Source organism: Mus pahari, chromosome 3 (genome assembly GCF_900095145.1).
Source record: "Mus pahari chromosome 3, PAHARI_EIJ_v1.1, whole genome shotgun sequence".
Classification (NCBI taxonomy): domain Eukaryota; kingdom Metazoa; phylum Chordata; class Mammalia; order Rodentia; family Muridae; genus Mus; species Mus pahari.
Window position 1 is genome coordinate 142,985,725 of NC_034592.1, and position 18,655 is coordinate 143,004,379.

General features: G+C 45.2%; 1 protein-coding gene across 1 annotated transcript in view; it reads left to right on the top strand.

The window, feature by feature from the left end:
- Nucleotides 1-12,178: 12,178 nt before the first annotated feature.
- Top1 (DNA topoisomerase I) overlaps nt 12,179-18,655 on the top strand; it is an 80,117-nt gene continuing 73,640 nt past the window's right edge. Inside the window, exons 1-2 of the mRNA XM_021192205.1 lie at nt 12,179-12,554; nt 12,868-12,892. Of these exons, the coding sequence (XP_021047864.1) occupies nt 12,522-12,554; nt 12,868-12,892 (58 nt within the window). The 5' untranslated portion in view covers nt 12,179-12,521. The remainder of the gene's footprint in view (nt 12,555-12,867; nt 12,893-18,655) is intronic.

Sequence of the window (18,655 nt, forward strand, 5' to 3'; positions counted from 1 at the left end):
TGCTGGCCAAAGGGCAGCTAAAGGTCAGTTGTGCTGCAGAAAGGTCCTCCACCATCAAAATCCAGAGAGAGGAAAGAATTAAGCCAGTTACCTTACAACATCAGGAGCCCATAAGAAGGGCACTTGGATGCACCTAGAAGCTGAGGTCTTTCAGAATTGTATTCTGTGTCGCCATGACTATTGTAGGCTCTAGAACAGAACAAGGCACTCAGCTAGCCGTCTTCTTCCTTCTTGGACTTCAGTTGTGATTTGGGAACCAGAAACACCCAGGCCCACTGTGAGAAGGTCTGCTATGTCCCAGTTAGGGCAAGCAAGAATCACAGGGGCCACCAAAGCTGGGCTAAGAACGGAAGGGGAAGTGAAACCCTGCCATAGCTCGTACGTGCTCAAGCAAAAAAGCCACCTGTGGTCAGTCGACGTTTGGCTTGGGTAAAGAGCAGTGGGGGTAGAGCGATGTGGACATGGGACCAATCGCAGATAACAGCAGTTAAAAAATAACAAGGATGACTTCATCACATGAGGGGCTGGGGTAGGGAGATGGCAGGTTTCAGGAGGTAAAAACGAGAGGTCACAAAAAGCAGCCGTTAATAGGTCACTTCTATTGTGCAGAGGAGAGAAACTGTTGACTTGGAACTAGGAGGCACCAACAAAGCAAGAAGCCCATAGTTCTCTCATCTGTAAGATTGGGACTGTAATAGTTCCTTCCTCTTGGGGTCAAGTCAACTGATGCATAAACTATGTACAGCTGAGTGTAGCCAGGTGCACAGCTACCAAGGAGCCTGAGACAGGAGTGGCAGCTCAGTCAGCTTGAGTGGCAAAGCGAGAGACCCATCATCAAAGCATTATAGTCTGCTTGCAAATAACTGTTGGTAATATGAGAAGAAGAAACTTCTGGTTTCTGAAATGAGCTGAGGAAGACTATGTGGAGAACCAGCAGCAAACAGAAATCCAGAGGATAGAGAAACAGGAGAGACATCCCCACCTCGGAGATGGGGCTCTGACTCCAGAGACACGTGCATGTGTATGCAAAGTGCTATGGTTAAGCATATCATCCTCTGGGAGGAAGATGGCCCATAGCATATCACACTATCAGAGGATCAAACTACACACTTGTATATACACATTTTAAAATTACTTAGCTTAAAAAAAAAAAAAAAAGGAGGGGGGAAAGCAGATGAGACAAGAGGCTCACACTCATGCATGGATGGAAATAGCTAAGTCCGAGAACCCGGGACAAAGAAAACAGAAGGCTTAGAGAAAGAAGCAAACATATAGGGGAGCTTATAGGGGGATTGGATAGGAGTTAGCTCAGATGTCATGGAGCCCAGAGAAGGTTCATGGTGGGATTGGGGGGTTGGAAGGGGGCTTTGACTAAAGTATGAGTGAGTTAATGGGTGGGTAAAAAGCTGGGGAACTGAGGCAGGGATGGTAACAAAGACCCTGGCTGTGGTTCTCTTGCTGCCCTGCTTGACACATCAGAAGAAGATGTGCACACGAAAGGATTAAAGGTAGCACACTATGCTCAGAGAAAGAAGCCAGCCGCAGAATAAATAAGTACAATTCAACAACAACAAACCCCAGCGCTCCGTAGGCAGAGGCAGGCAGAGGCAGGCAGAGGCAGGCAGAGGCAGGCAGAGGCAGGCAGATCTCTGAATCTGAGGCCAGCCTGGTCTACAAAAGCCATTCCAGGACAGCCAGGGCTACACAGAGAAACCCTGTCTCGAAAACAAAAAACCCTCTGTCTTCATCAAGATTATATCATATGGCCAAGCAGGGCAGCTCCACTTTTAACCCTAGGGCTTTAGAGAGGCAGAGCTAGAGACAGGCTGATCTCTGTGAGCCTCAGGCCAATCTGGTTAAACTTAGTGAGTCGTAGGTCAGCTAGGGCTACACACTGAGACTGTGTCTCAAAAACAGAATGGCGGGGGTGGGGGATGGGGGGTCTGAAAAGTAATGACCAAACAGACAAAATAGATATATTTAAGCCCTTGGGAGACAACGAAGGAGTGATGGGTGGGAAGAGCTAAGTGGAGTGGTTATAATCTATCTTAGAGTACTGAGAGGGAGATGAAAGACAAAGAGGCCTGGGCGGTGGAGATAGCTGAGGGAAAGAGGCTGTAGGCAAAAGTATCCTCAAACACAAAGGGCCTGGGCTGGTGGGCAAGCGTGTCAATGAGCATCTTAAAGAGATCCAGGTGGCTAGCAGACAGTACCCACAGGCAAGCAGTATTAAAGATGACGGATAGGGGAGCAAGTAGAGTGGGTCTGGAAGACTGCCATAAAAGCGTTGACCATACTCTAAGTGAGACAGAGCCACTGGCAGTACTTAGTGTAGCAGTGCAGGGATGCTGCATTCAGAAAAGTCACTGTGATTCGAAGGACCGCTTGTTCTGGGTGTGGCAGGGCCCAGTGGGAGGAAGACAGAAGCATAGTACGCCACCTCGTTCCACCAGGTGGAGGTGATGGAGATTTAGGTTAACGTGGAAGCAAAGGGAGTGCCAAGAGGTGTTCGGCACTGAGCATTTGAAGGTGATATGAACAGGCTTTGTTGACGGATGTGTTACCAACGAACACCACGAATGGCTCTAGGTTTTGAGAGGAAGCCACATTTGTTTTTTTGTTTTTTTTNTTTTTTTTGTTTTTTTTTTGGTTTTTCGAGACAGGGTTTCTCTGTATAGCCCTGGCTGTCCTGGAACTCACTTGGTAGACCAGGCTGGCCTCGAACTCAGAAATCCGCCTGCCTCTGCCTCCCGAGTGCTGGGATTAAAGGCCTGCGCCACCAGGCCCGGCTCTGCCACATTTGTTTTTAATTTGGTCCCAGAAGTAGACATTCTGCAAAGATTTGCGCAAAAACACTCCTAGCATTCTGTCTCCTGGTTCTGAAACAAATGCTTAAGAAAAAGAAATAAATTTCAAATAAATTGTGTTGTCATTAAAAAGGAAGGAAGGAAGGAAGGAAGGAAGGAAGGAAGGAAGGAAGGAAGAGCAGAAGACCTATGCCCAGGATTATTCAGGGAGATTGAGGATGTTTGGAAATGATAGCATTCTCTCTCTCTCTCTCTCTCTCTCTCTCTCTCTTTCTCTCTCTCTCTCTTTCTCTCTCTCTCTCCCCCTCTCCCTCTCCCTCTCCCTCTCCCCTCTCTCTTTCCCTCCCCCCTCTATATATTTATATGATTTAAGATTTATTTATTTTGGGCTGGAGAGATGGCTCAGCGGTTAAGAGCACTGACTGCTCTTCCTGAGGTCCTGAGTTCAAATCCCAGCACCCATTGCATCAGATCCCATTACAGATGGTTGTGAGCCACCATGTCGCTGCTGAGAATTGAACTCAGGATCTCTGGAAGAGCAGTCAATGCTCTTAAACACTGAGCCATCTCTCCAGCTCACATTGTTTGTTTGTTTGTTTGTTTGTTTGTTTGTTTGTTTTTCCCATTAAGTATGGAATTCTGGGCTCCCTGAAAGAGTTCTCCTGGATTGCCTGTCCTGGGGGCTCTCTCACACAGTTCCAGAAGTCTATGTTGTAATTGGTAGGTCATTCCTTCTATCTTCTCTGTCTCCAGGTGGAGGGAGACAGTGGTGAACTCTGGCCCACCGTTGTACTAGCGGGGCCGGACATCACAGAGGCACGGAGTAATGTCAGATAACTGAACTGCATTGCAGAAGCTGACAAGAAACATCTGTCTTTTTGGGTTCTGAGTATTTCTCCGGCTTCACTGCCAGAGCCAATGGTACCCACAGCAGAGTCCTGAAAAAAAAAAAAAAAAAAAAAAAAGAGATGTCTCCTGCAGACCCATTGGGAGAAAACTATCTTTAGGACCCTGAAAGATAAGCCGTCCGGAAAAACTTGTCCTCTGAGCCAGCCCATAAGTGATTTCCTGGGGGCAGAGGCGCAGAGTCACCATGAGTGGCTGGAAGCAGCCTGTGGCTTTTTAGAGACAAAGAAGACTGTCTCCTCCAAAAGAATATGTCTCTGTCTGACCCAGAGTTCCTGATATTAACTGGACTAGCACTTTTTCAAGGAGGTTGGGATGATCCGATAACCCTGAACTAGACGTCAGCAGACCCTGTTTATCATTAGACACGAGTGTGTCCTGTCTATCATCACCATCAGCAGCACCACCACCACCACTACCAACACACGCACACACACACACACACACACACACACACACACACCCTCTCTTAGCCTTAGGCTACTCCAGTTACATTCCTCCCTGTTTATAGTGAAACCTACTGAACTACTTGTCTAAACTTGCTGCCTCCACTTCCTGATCTACCAACCCAGGCCCATCCCTAAAATGAGGCTGTGCGTCCAGGCCCTCCCAATGACCTCATCTACTCGAATTACTTCAGGTATTACTTCTACTCTGTCAACTTCTAGTTCTTTTTCCTGCGCTCCAAAGCCATGTGTCCCGTTGCCTATCAGACACCCCAACTCAGCTAAAACACAGTCACTTTAGGCTCTACATGGTCAGAGCTGAATTCATCATCTTTTTCTCAAATGTGCTGGCTAGTTTTATGTCAACTTGATCGTCATCAAAGAGGTAGGAACGCCGGGCGTGGTGGCATACGCCTTTAAACCTAGCACTTGGGAGGCAGAGTCAGGAGAATTTCTGAGTTCGAGGCCAGCCTGGTCTACAAAGTGAGCTCCAGGACAGCCAGGGATACACAGAGAAACCCTGTCTCAAAAACAAAAAAACAAAAAACAAAGAAGTAGGAACTTCAATTCAGAAAATGTCTCTATAAGATGGGGCTGCAGGCAAGCTTTCTTCCCCAAGGGAGTGAGGCTTCTCTTCCTATAACCAGTCTTTCACTTAAGCCGGTACCTCAGCTGGGTTTGTGTGTCCTCACCCACCCACCTACCCACCCACCTCCTTTTTTTTTTTTTTCCAAGACAGGGTTTCTCTGTGTAGCCCTGGCTGTTCTGGAACTCACTCTGTAGCCCAGGGTGTCCTTGAACACAGATCCGCCTGCCTCTGCCTTCTGAGTGCTGGGATTAAGGGTGTGTGCCACCACTACTGGTCTTTTTTTTTAAAGATTTATTTATTTATTTTATGTATGTGAGCACATTGTAGTTATCTTCAGACACACCAGAAGAGGGCATCAGATCCCATTACAGATGGTTGTGAGCCACCATGTGGTTGCTGGGAATTGAACTCAGGACCTCTGGAAGAGCAGTCAGTGCTCTTATCCACTGAGCCATCTCTCCAGCCCTAGAACTTGCTTTGTAGACCAGGCTGGCCTCCAACTCAGAGACCTTGGTAAACTCCACAGAGGGAGTAGCTACCTACAAATGGGGTGTGAAGAACAGGACTAAGGGTTAACTCAAGAGGATCTAAGGGGTTGAGCCTGAGAACTGGGCAAGGTCAACAGAAGGGATAAAGAAGCTCAGGGAGAACGCAGGCCTCAGGACCTGAGGGCTGTGATATTATCAAGTGGACCGGAGAGAGAGGCTGTCTGTGGGAGTCAACGTAGGAACTCTAAACCTACCAAGAGGGAAATCCGGAGAAGAGACTGCTGTTGATAAGCTGGATGGGTGACCCAGCTGGTTGGATGTTACCTCAGAAGCATGAGGATCTGAATCCCCAGAGCCCACATAGAAGCTGGACTCGGCGGAACACTTGGAATGCCAGAGCCTCCTCTGCTTCCCATCTGGCCATCCCCTTTCCAGATATCTCACAGTGATATAAAGACAGCTTGGGAGATCAGGAAGGTATTCAGCGTCTGGGCATCAGGGCTGGCTTAACTTGCTTAACCATCCTAGCCCATTAAAAAGAAGGGAGCACTAGTAACTATTCCCAGTGGTTAGAAGGACTAAACAGGACTAACGCGCAGAAGCACATAGCATGGGAAAGAGCTCAAAGTAAATAGGTTTGGGGGGGGGTGTTTTATTCGTTAAGACAGAGGTTCACGGCAGGCAGTGGTGGCAGATTTCTGAGTTCAAAGTCAGCCTGGTCTACAGAGTCAGTTCCAGGACAGCCAGGGCTACACAGAGAAACCCTGTCTTGAAAAACAAAAACAACAACAAAAAAGACAGAGGTTCACTATGCAGCCTTGACTGGCCTAGCATTCACTATGTAGACCTGGCTGACCTAGAACTAACAGATCCGCCGCCTGCCGTCTACCTGCCAAAGCCTGAGATTAAATTCCTCATGCCTGGTTTCTAAAGAAGTCAGGAGTGCACCAGGGACAGGAGAGCAAGCGAAGCTCCTGCTACAGGGACTTCTGTAGGAAAAGATGTCCCTTGTGATAACCAAGCTCCTGGCAGGGGCAGAGGAATGGTAGTAGAAAACTCAGGGGTTTGTAGCAGGGAAACGGGAAAGGTGGTGCTCTCAAAATCTGACCCTGACTTAGCACTATCACCTTCTGGTTCAGTAATGTTCTCTCTCTCTCTCTCTTTCCTCTCTTCCCTCCTTCGTTCCTGAGGGGAAACACTGAGTCAGCGCAGGGCTTCTCTAGCTCCCAGAATCTTTGGGTGTTTTTCCTGAATCTGGGGGCTTGCCCCTCTGCCTTGCACTGCCTGCTGCTTCTCTAGCCAGAAGCAGTTAGATCCAAACAGCAGCGGGATGATGACCTCCCGACAGCATACCCTTTGAGGAGAGTCAGCAAAAGCTGCTGTCACACCTGTCCCCTCTGTTCCACTCTAGATGGGTCAAAGTCCTCTGTCTCTTTTATAACTCACATCTCCATCCCCATTCCAACTAGCCTGCTGTGGTTAGTGTCATGGTCAGTAGGTCTCCCCAGCTAACCTCTCCTTCTCCATGGTCAGCTTCCCCAAACTGTCTGTTTGCTGTCCATTCACTGGTACTCAGTGATGGTTTTCTGATATCATTTAACCTAGCTCACTTTGCTGTGGCTCCACGGTTATGGGAAGGGCCTTCCTGCCTTCCCAGCCTCAATCTATGCCACAGCCTTACACTGACTTCATCTGCCATCATGACCTAAAGTCATTTATGCCCATAGCTCTCTGCCTTGGCCATCTGCCAGCTTTTCTTGTACTAGCTTCTTTTCCTCACACATTCCATTCCTCATCTCTCAAAAAATGACACGGAACTGGAAGGTTCCCCCCCCACCCCCATATTGTCCCTCCAAAATTTCCTAATGAGTTGGATGTGCCTCCATTGCAGAGTTTCCATACCAATTGGTAGTTTGTCACCTCTCCCCTTATTGTTCCTTGTATCTTAGGGTAACAGTCGAGGAATGTGACTTTCTCATTATTAGACTGAGAGTTTTTCCAAAATGAAGATCTGATCTTGTTCGTATCTGTATTTACACAGCTTAGCACAGGACCTATCTACCTCATACTATCAACTATTCTCACATTCCTTGGGGAGGAATGGTGGAATGAGTAAATATTCTTATCACAACAGGGGTGTCTTGTGGAAGGAAGACAACAGAGGGTTTGGCCTATAATTTCCATACTTTGGGTTGAGGCGGGATGAGAAAGATAATGGAAACACACAAATAGATCCCCCCGCCCCGCCCCCCAAGCCACATGGCAGGCTGCTAAATCTCAACTACTCATTCTGCTATTCAAGGCTTGGGTCTTTCCCACCAGCCTTTCCTTTTATTCAGACAATGTTCAACCTTTGCTGAGCAGCTGCTGGGATCAACAGCATGAACGTTTTCCATGGATCACCAAGCAGGTTCTATTTTAAGAGTGTCCAACTCTTAACAGGGCATTAGATCTCTCAGCAAGGCATTATGGCCAGGGGAAACTACTAGAAAACTGTAGTCAGGAAAGCAGTAAAGTGGAGACTAGGAGACCACCAGGAGTGCTGGGTGTGGCGGTGCTTGCCAGTAGTAAATTCAGCACTTAGGAGATTCAGGGCAAATGATCCAGAGTTCAAGGCTAGCCTCAGCTATGTAGTGAGATCAAGCCCAACCTGGGCTCCATGAAACCCTATCTCAAAGTTACAAAGTTAATAAAAACAAATATATTTTAAAAACTGTTAGGAGGGGTATCTGGGTTCTGAAACATGAAGATCTCAGGGTGGGACAAAAGTATAGCCCAGGCCTTGAGATCCCCTGGCTTGAAACTAGATGGAAGTTGAATAGCAGTCACATGACTCAACATAGCTTTCAGAAGCAAAAGGAGCAATGTATTTAAGTGTACCACAAAGGTATGGCACATCGCAGTGAGGCGGAATTCACAGACCTGGAACTTCATTAAGGTCTTCTCTCTGCCTGTTAGCACTCTCTTGCCCTCTCCCTCAAGCTCTCCCAGCTTCCCCTGGCCTTGATAAAACGCTGCTCCTTAACTTGACATAGTAAAGAACTATTAACAAGAACAACAACCACACTACTTTCTTCTCAGTTCTAAAGCCTCAAGAAATTCCATCTGAGTGGTTCAGTTTAGGCCACTTGTGACAACTGTCAAAGAGGAACCACAGCACATTTGTGGCTGTGCATATGGTCCCTCCAGAACCTTGTGAGTCTGGGGGAAAGTCCTTGGAAAGCAGAAGTTGTTCAGGCATCATCACAAGTGTTTAATTCTGGGAGACAACAGTCGGACCAGGTTTTAATAAAACCCGCCTGTAGCAGCCAGTGTCGTGAGTCCATTCATTCCAAAGGAGCCCAAGTCTTAAGCAGCAGTCAGAAGAGGGGTTGAGGAGAGGGGAGAAAGGAGAGAAGAAAGAAGAGAGGGGGGAAGCCGGGCGTGGTGGTGCATGCCTTTAATCCCAGCACTCGGGAGGCAGAGGCAGGTGGATTTCTTAGTTCGAGGCCAGCCTGGTCTACAAAGTGAGTTCCAGGACAGCCAGGACTGCACAGAGAAACCCTGTCTTGAAAAAACAAAAAACAAAAAAAACCAAACCAAACAAAACAAAAAGAGTGGGGGAAAAAGGTTTTTCTAGTCTTAAAGATATTTTGCAGGGATGGTGCTGGTGCATGCGTTCAGTTCCAACACCGAGAAGGCAGAGGCAGAGGCAGGCAAATCTCTGAGTCTGAGGCTAGCCTGGTCCATAGACTAATTGAAAACAATAAAACAAACAAATCTCCAGAAGAACCCAACCCCCGAAGGGGAGGGAGAGAGAGAGAGAGAGAGAGAGAGAGAGAGAGAGAGAGAGAGAGAGAGAGAGAGAGATCCTGTTTAGGCAGGAGCTGCAGGAGAGCTAGCTCAGTAGTTAAGAGCATTGGCTATTCTTCCAGAGAACCTAGGCTCAATTCCACCACAACTGTTTGTAACTCCAGTTGCAGGGGATCTGGCACCCCTCACACAGATATGCAGGCAGGCAAAACACCAATCCATGCAAAACATAAGGAAATTTTAAAAGAGTATTTTGGAGACACTGCAGACTTAAGCATCATACAGGTATCAGCATATTGAAGATTATAAACAGGACGCCAAGAAAAGCTCTGTTTAACTTTAAATCATAATGATGTGTGTATTTGTGTGTGGAGTGCTCCTTTTTGCGTAACATCTACGAATCATCCTCCTTTTACCAGTCATGCTTTGGAGACAGGCATACATCATCATCTAGTTACTTTATAAAGGCTGAGGTAGTCCGTCAGTGAAGAGTCTTGAGTTAAAACAGTATTTTCCATACTTGATATATTTGCTTTTGACCTTCCTGGAGTATGTCTTATATTCCCTCTCTGTACTATTCTTGGATTTTTTTAAAATAAAAGGCAGCCTCATTATGTAACCCTGGTTAACCTGAAACTCACTATGCTAGGCTGGCCTCAAACTCACAAAGATCTCCTTGTTCCTGCCTGTGGAGAAGTGAGTTAATTAAAGGTATGGGCTTCCACGCTCAGCTGAATATTTTTATTTAAAATTAATCACCCAACATCCAAAAAAACAAACAAACAAACAAAAAAAAAAACAAAAAAACCTTGAACTTAAACAGTTATTACCATGGGTTTTATGTGGTAGTTAAGTTTTTTTCCGTCATACACATTGAAATGGATACAAAGCAGTAAAAAAATGTAAAAGTCTGTCTGTGTAGGACTAAAAGTCCTTTCAAGTACTTATGACCATGTGTGGGATCATTGGTGGGAGAAGAGAGAGTGGCCATGTGGGCATTGCTAGCCAAACGTAGAGACAGAGGCATTTAGTCTCTGGCCGGATGTTGGGTGGCCATGGTTGGGCCTAGGATACCACCTTTGATACATCATTCTGAGGCCTGCATTCTGTTTCTGTGTCTAGCGGTTCTTCCTGGGAGGGACCTGGAAAGCAATGACAATGATCCCAAGTCACCAGGGGCTGGAAGCTAAAGCAGAGGCACTATTTTTCTTGAAGGCTGAATTATCTCAGTCTAACTGCAGTAAATGGGTGGGAGGCAGATGCTTCGCCTGCTGGCCTGGGATTGCTTTTGACATGGGAAGGCTATTGAGAAGAGACACTAATCCAGGCAAAACTAGCGTTGGAATCGGACAATCCTAAACATTAAATGATACATAGTATCTACAGGCCCTTAAACAAGGTCTTTTTGTTTGTTTGGGATAGTCCATTAAACACAATCATCGCTGTTGTCCCGCTGTTGTCCAGATGAAGAAATTGGGATTCCGAGTGGTTAAACAACTTGTTCAAGGTCACTCAGAATAGGAAAATTCTGCATAGGAAAGCAGAATTGAAAAATAGGCCAGTTGACTTCCAAGTGTGGACTCTTAGCCGCTGCTTTGCTGTGTTTACCTTTGTTGGTTGAACTCTTCTGTAGAGGACCTGTTGATTCCTGGGGGGCTAAGTGCTGAACAAGATGGAGAGGTCCTCCTCCTCACCTACCTCGAATTATATAGAGGAGACAGGCAAGAAGTCACCACCTCCCATATGGGTAACTTAACAACTGTGATAACTGTTATAAAGGAGAGAGGCACAGGGGTATGGCACGTGGAAAGGGGTGTGTAGCACTTCCAGAAAGTGATATTTGGGTTGAGTTTTTTGTTGTTGTTTTTTGTGGTCTTTTATGGTTTGTTTTTTTGTTTTTGTTTTTTGAGACAGAGTTTATCTATGTAGCCCTGGCTGTCCTGGAACTCACTCTGTAGACCAGGCTGGTCTCGAACTCAGAAGCCGCCTGCCTCTGCCTCCCAAGTGCTGGGATTAAAGGTGTGCGCCACCACTGCCCAGCTGGCTTGAGTTTTGAAGTATTCACAAGAATTAACCCCAAATGTTTATCACTCAATACGTTTTTGAACATTTTCTGAATTTATTTATATTTTAACTTAAGGGGGGATTGAGCCAAACTGGAGATGAATTCAGCCTGGGATGTTCTTGCAAATCCAAGTGCTGATGTCATTAATCCCTCAAGACAGCTTGATAGTGGTAAATGGTCCACACCTAGGACTGTGAGGATTCAGGGCAGAACTTATAGTATGGTGTTTCCTAAATGAAGTTCTCTGGGTACAGTCCTGGACAGATCCAGGACCCATTCACCTGGGGGTCCAATTCCCTTTGATCTGGAACATCAGCCCTCTCACATCAACCTAATTCCTGGCTCACAGTAGGCGCTTAATAAATATTTATAAAAAGAACAAATGCAGTAGGGTACTTGTGACACAGGGCTACATGACTGTAAACTAAACCTGACTGAAAGATTAAAATAATTTTTTAAAATGGATGTGAAATGCCGGGCGGTGGTGGCGCATGCCTTTAATCCCAGCACTTGGGAGGCAGGCGGATTTCTGAGTTCGAGGCCAGCCTGGTCTACAGATGAGTTCCAGGACAGCCAGGGCTACACAGAGAAACCCTGTCTGGAAAAAAACCAAACCAAACCAAACCAAACCAAACCAAACCAAACCAAAAGAAGAATAAATAAATAAACAAATAAATAAACAAATGGATGTGAAGTATTCCAGAATCTTAAGTCTGGACAAAGGCTGTGAGGAGACTCCAGCTAAATGCCTTACGGCTGCTGGTGAACTAAGATCGGGGCAGCCGAGGTACGAGCGGATCAAACTTGTCTGGCTCTAGAGATGCAGAAGCTGGAGACTCGGTCCCTGGCCAGCCTAGCAGGGTCCCGCCGCGGCCTTTAAAGGCCTACCACGTGGCCGCCCCGGTGTCCAAGGTCCAGAGGCGGTGTCCGCGCTGCGCCTGCGCGCTGCCTACAGCCGGTGTCCCGCCTCTGAGAACGCCAGCCCCTCAGCAAGGCAGAAAGCACAGGGTGGGCGGAGTCAAGCCCGCATGCTAATAAAGGGGCGGAACTTGCGAGGCCAAACCGGCTCTGTCTCCCGGACCTCTAAGAGACCCGCCGCAACCCTCAGCCTCTTTCCACGAGCGCTGACGTCGTCGGCGACGTCCCATTTAAAAGCGGCCGCGCAGGCGCAGTGAGGGGAAATGCGAACTTAGGCTGTTACACAACTGCTGGGGTCTGTTCTCGCTGCCCGCCCGCCCGGCAGTCTGTCAGCCGCGTCGCTGCCGCCACTGCCTCCTCAACTGTCCCGGGAGTCTCGGGCCCGTGGCTGCTGTCGCCGTCTGTTCGTGCCTCTCAGGAGCTCCGTCCGTCCGTTCAGGCCGTCCCTGCCGTCCGCCTCTCTTCCCCCCGCGCTGCCTCTGAGCCCGCAGCGTTCGCACGCCGGCCGACATGAGCGGGGACCATCTCCACAACGACTCCCAGGTGCGACCCGCCGGCCCCCGCCTCGCCCCCAGCCGCCCAGTCCCGGCCCCGGCCCAGCCGGCAGCGCCGGGTTGACAGGCCCGAGTCCGCGGTGAGGGGCGACCGCCTGGAGTCGCTTGGATGGCGGGGCCCCGGGCGGAGCCGTCAAGTTGGAGTTTGGGGGGGATGGCAGCCCCGGGTAGGCCATTCGCGGGCCTCTGGGTTCCGGGGCGCCGGGTGGGCCCGAGCCCCGGCCCCCGGCCCTGCGCTCTCGTCCGCCGCCCCGGGGCTTCATGGGCCGGTTGTTTCATCTTCCCTCCTTTTCTTTCCTCAGATCGAAGCGGATTTCCGATTGAATGGTGAGTGTGCCCCCCGCCCCGCCCCAAGTGTCCCCCACACGCCGCTGGCTGCCTCCCCCGCGCCGGGCCGGAGCCGGGCAGAGGACAGACATGGCGTCCCAGAGACTAAGTCCCGGCTCCTCGCTCACCGGCCCCATTGTTCCCATCGGGCGGCCTCTGGACCCCCTTTCCCGGGGTCCCAGCACCCCCAGATCACAGCCTTCTCCAGAGGGGGCACCGGAGACCCCGCGTCGGCCGTCAATGGGTCTCGGGCGGCCTTTCTCCGCCGGGATTCTTCCCGGGAAAGTCGCCTTGTCGACGGTCGGGACTTAGTCTCTGCGCCATTTTCTTTTTCTCTCTCCTCTCCTTTCTGTGCCTGTGTCTCTCCCTCCCTCAGCTCCTTCCTTGAGCTGTCCAGAAAGCTTTCTGCAGAGCAGAGCCATATAAATCACAGACCTCACCAGAGAAGGAAGGCTTAGGGACGGAATTATCTTTTATTTTTTCTTAATAGAACTTTATTTTGGAAGTCACTTGCTTTCTGCTTCGTGTTTGCTTGCTTTCTTCTTCTTTTTTAATTTTTGTGCTTCCAGAACGAAAGATTCCCGTAGGCAGCTAAGGGTTTTATGGGTTTTTTTGTTTGTTCCGTTTTTTGTTTGTAGTCTTTTTATTTTTTTAAATGGTGAGATGTTTATGATAGCAGTTACAATTCTTAAAACTAAAGCCATGTTTCGTGGAGTTCTTTGTATTTTGGGATTGTTTTCCCAAGTTGTGCTCTTTGCAAAGATAACTCCCTTTAAAAAAGTTTTCAAGTTGTCTGTCATCTAGTGTGAATGTTGGCCTTGAGCATATTTTCTTTAAGAAATTTAAAAGTATTAGTGACTAGAACTTCCTATTGTGGCAAGGTAGTTTTTTGTTTTTTGGGTGTTTTGAGACAGTTGAGTGTGTTTGTCCTGAGGAAAGGTTGCTGAGCTGCTCATTTGGACATGGTGTGCTGGCCTTTTCTTTGGGGTCATAGGGAGTTTTAAAAAAGATTTTATTTATTGAAGCAGAGTGGCCAGCCCTGACTCCTGTCTTCTTCCTCATTCTTCTCTGGGGCTGCTGTTTTCTTCAGGAATTAAGAGTTAACTGGCTTTCCCCATATCCTTAGGCTCTTGAGCCCTTTCCAGTCATCTTTTTAAATTATTTCCACTAAAGTTACCCAGGGAAGAATGTTGGTGGGTGTCTCCCACCACCCCAGTAAGAAGCTCACATTTATGGATTTTCCAGCAATCCCATTGTAGTATGCTGGAAATTCCCACAGATTCTTATGGATAAGATTGTGTTCAGTTGAGTTTGGGTTCTGGGGAACTGAGTGGGAGAAGCCATTGAGTAGGTTTTCTGTTGCAGCAGTCCATGGTACTGGCCTGCCCAACTGAAAGCAGCCTTATGTTTATATTTTGAAGTGGGTCATCCAAAGAGAGATGACACTGAGTTAGAGAATCTATCTAGGTAAACCTTTTCTTGAGCACCTAATTAATATATGCCAGATACTGTGCTAGAATTGAACCTGTCACCAACCACATCTATCTTTGTTCAACTCAGCCTATTGGGGGAGTCACATCAGTTAATTACAAGGTAGGTGTTGGAGTATATGTGTACCCAAAATGCTTTGGGAGCATAAAGGGCTTAATTTTATCTGGGGGTGGGGAAATTTCTTGGAGGTGACTGAGCAGGGTGTTGTATAAGACTAGGTGCTGAGAATTGTCAGGGGTTGGATTATTTCTTGGGAGTCCATCCTATCAGGCTTTTAAAAGAGGGAGATGAGACTGTCAAGCATATAGATAGGCTTCTTTGGAAAGGGGGTAAAGAAAGGTTGTGGTAGGTGTGAATGTAAAATGGCTTTGAACTCTTTGAAGGAAGGTAGAAATTTAATATAGAAAATGTATTTGCGTTTTAGTAGGGCCTAGTATGTAATATATTTAGTAATGAAACAAAATTGAATCCTTTTTCCTCATAAGTTTAACTTCCATTGTTCTCATCTAAATACAAAAGAGCTATTGAATATATGCATGATTATGGGCTGGGTATGTTATCTTTGCACTTTTATAGAGTGAATTGAACTGCCTGTGTTAACTTTTAGATGTATTTCCATTTTCTAACAATGATATTTAGTATTTATTGAGCACCTAACTGTTCAGGCTTGAATCTCCTCTTACGCTTTGGAAGGACCCTTAGGAGTTACTGTTATCTCCATTTGCCATGAAACTGAGTGTACTCACTGAAGCCATGAACCTAGCCTCTGTGCAAACCAGATGATGCTGGTATGAAGAAATGAAGTTTCCTGTTTTGTGTGGGGCACATAAGAGGGAAAGGGAAAAATTGATAGCATGCCAGTTACTTTTTACCAAAATCTCGAAGAGAAAAGCAGTTTTGTGTACCTACTACATTAGATTCTGATGCTGTAGTGATTATCTTTGTGGTTATTGTCTGGATGTTAGTGTCAGTAACTGTTTGCTCTATCAAGCGTACACTGTTAGCTAGTGATTGATAAATATAAAAGACAATTTAAAATTAAAACTAGTTTTTAATACCCAGGCTTCTTAATTGATCTTTATAGTGAAAGGATATTTACTTAAACATGGTTTTAAGTGAGTCTGAACAATCACATTCATGAACTAAAACCACATATCCCTTAGTTTGCTTGCTCAAATCTTCTAAGATAAAAAAGATTTTCTCTCCTAACTGTGGAGCGTTTTTTTTTTTTTTTTTTTTTTTAAATAGTACTTAACATTTACAGCCCTTTGTGGGAAAGTTAGAACATTCTGGGTCATACTCAACTGCTGTGAAATGTTATTTGTGTGATAAATTTATATTTAAGATATAAGCAATGAGCAATGAGCTAGTCATTTCAGGACCACAGCCCATACTTTGTATTTCCCTTTCACCTGAATGAAAGATTCCCTTTATCAGTAGCACATAGTGAGGTTGAATTATTATTATAGTAGTGCACAGGATGCCTAGCTGTACAGTTGATAACATTAGTTTAAGGTGCTGGTAATCCTTTTCTGTTTCAAGAACTTTAAGTTACTATCTGTTTTAATGGAATTATGGAGCTTCCTCCTCTCCCACAGCAAAGAATACACAACTTCATTATATTGTAATTTGACAATGTGTAGATTATGGGTAGGTCTAGTGGATTTAATTTGGATGAAGGGAATTGTTTTGATTGTAATGGTTGTACTTCTGTGCTTGCTGTCTGTATATGAGTTATGATAGGCATTGAGAAGGCTCATGATGTGACTTTAAGCCTGAAAACTGGTGGTCTCTCCAAATGAAATCTGGAAATCTTTAGATTTAGTCTGGATGAATGTAAGTAAGTATTAGATTCCAGTGGAGTCTTTTTACCCTTTAAAGCCAGACTCCTTGAGGGACATTTTTGAAATTAGTAAACTGCTGATATCTTGGAGAGCATATCAGATCTCACAAACGAATTTCAGCTTGGCTATTTCTAGTAAAACAAGAAAATCTAGGGTTTACTAAAGAAATCAGGAAAAAAAAAAAACCCTCATGGTTTAAAAGACAAATGGGATAATATTTCTAAGCCTTTAATTTTTCTTTGGTAAGCAGATAGTGTGGGACCTGGAGTTGGTTCCCAAATCTTATGTCAACCAATAGCACAGGGGCAGAGAAGTAGATTCTTTTTCCTGTCAGTATAAAAATGATGGGTTTTGAGAGTTTGAAAGATACTGATTTATTCTGGGTATAGTGAAGTATAATGGCTATTTGTATGAGTGACAGGAATCTTTATAGTTAACCTGTTTTAAGGCTATACCAAAATTAGAATTTACGATTTTTTTTTTTTGTTTTGTTTTCAGTGTGTGTGGCATGGGAAAGTGAAAAAAGTCTGCTTTTTAAATTTGTAAACATGTTAGAAAAACTGCATATTATAGCAGCAGTTGTCTTATGTTTGTGACATGGAAAATGATTTTTGTTATTTCTGAATATGTATCATTTTAGAAGACCATATTCATATTGGGGCATGAGTGTATAACATATATACTACAGATCTCCAATAACTTATATCTAATGATGCTGAGTAAAATTGGCTTTTTTCAAACCCAAACCCAGTCATTTTCCCAGAAGTGTGTTGTGATTGTTTTTCTCCTATGAAACTATGATGGGCTCTAATTTAGAAGTTCACTTTGAAATGAATTCCAAGTGTAATTACTTTGAATATAGGTATAGTTTACCTTGAGACTACCAAATGCTGGCAATAATTGGTGTTAAACCCAGAAAGTTTGTTTGTTTTAAAAGAAAGGAAAGGAAAGGAAAGGAAAGGAAAGGAAAGGAAAGGAAAGGAAGGGAGAGGGAAAGAAAGAAAGACAGACAGCTTAAAGGAATGGCATTTAGAAGTGGGAGTCCTTGAATGAAATTCTTTCCTGTGGTTTTAAATTACATGAGTATGCCTTGATTACTTTTAATCTACTAACTTTACAAATCAAAGTCATTTGGGCCAACAATTGAGAATTCACCTTCTTAAGGTGTAGAATTTAGGATAGAAGTTCCAGACTTAGTCAATCGAGTACTGTTTTTAAGGAAAGATTTCAGATTATGTTTACTTTAATAAACAGGGGTGTTGTCTCTTTTTTCATTCTTTGTAAGTCTGAAGTAGAGAAACACCATTCTATTCTGTGGCTTCAGCTCTAGTTGAAATAGGAATTCTAAAACTGAATACATTAGTTTGGAAGAATTAGCTTGTTTTTCAAACACCTTCTCTTCCTACCTCCTCTTGACTATCTAGGTGCTGGCAGTGTGTTGTGCTGTGATAAGTGTGGGCCTGGGAACTTGAGAAGGGAATAAAGAAAGAAGGGTGGAGGGAAGCACTGTGGCCTAGGCATGATTAGGAAAGAAACGACTAAAGCAGAACCCTATTTAGATATTATAGTATTTTGTTAATGTTAGAGCTAACATCTTACAGTTTACAAGTTGGCATTGTTTAACATGGCATCTGTTCAGTATATTTTCAGACAGCAGTATCACTGTTATTTGGGGTAGTAATTCTGGAGTGCATACAGATTATAATAGCATTGACTTAGATTGCTCATATCAAAATGTGAGTTAACTGTCTTGTTACATATGTCTCAATTTTGGTAAAGAGGCAACTTTAATTTTTATTTCTTTTTAGTAGGTACTCATTTTTAATCTTTTGCCGTTTTTAGATACATCCACTTTTCTACCATTCTTACCTCTATATACCATCCCTGACCCTTTCTGAATTCTTATATGCTTTTCTACCAGAATATTAATCCATATTTTATTTTATTTCATTTTTGTTTTGTGCCACCATGCCCTCCCATTTTTAATTAATATTTTGTGCTTGTTTCTGTGGATTGAAATGACCAGGGATTCATCTAGACAGATACAAGGAAAGGTGTTAAAACAGTGTTAACCTGTTTTTGTTAGATACATAAGAGCAACATATTTTTGAATTATGACAGCTTCCCAGTTTTTTTCCTTGTCTTAATAATTATTTGCTTTGTGTGGGTGCTTGCATACATGGGCAGGGTGTGTGTGTGTAGAGCTCACAGCCACGATGTGACATATAGTCAGAGGTCAACAACTTGCTAGAGTCAGTTCTCCTACCATGTGGGCTCAGGCTGTGAGGCTTGGCTTCTCTCTCTCTCTCTCTCTCTCTCTCTCTCTCTCTCTCTCTCTCTCTCCCCATATCCCTGGCTAAGGTTTGGCTGGTCTCAAACCGTAAACTCACAGAGAACTACTTGCCTCAACCTCCTGGGTGCTGAGATT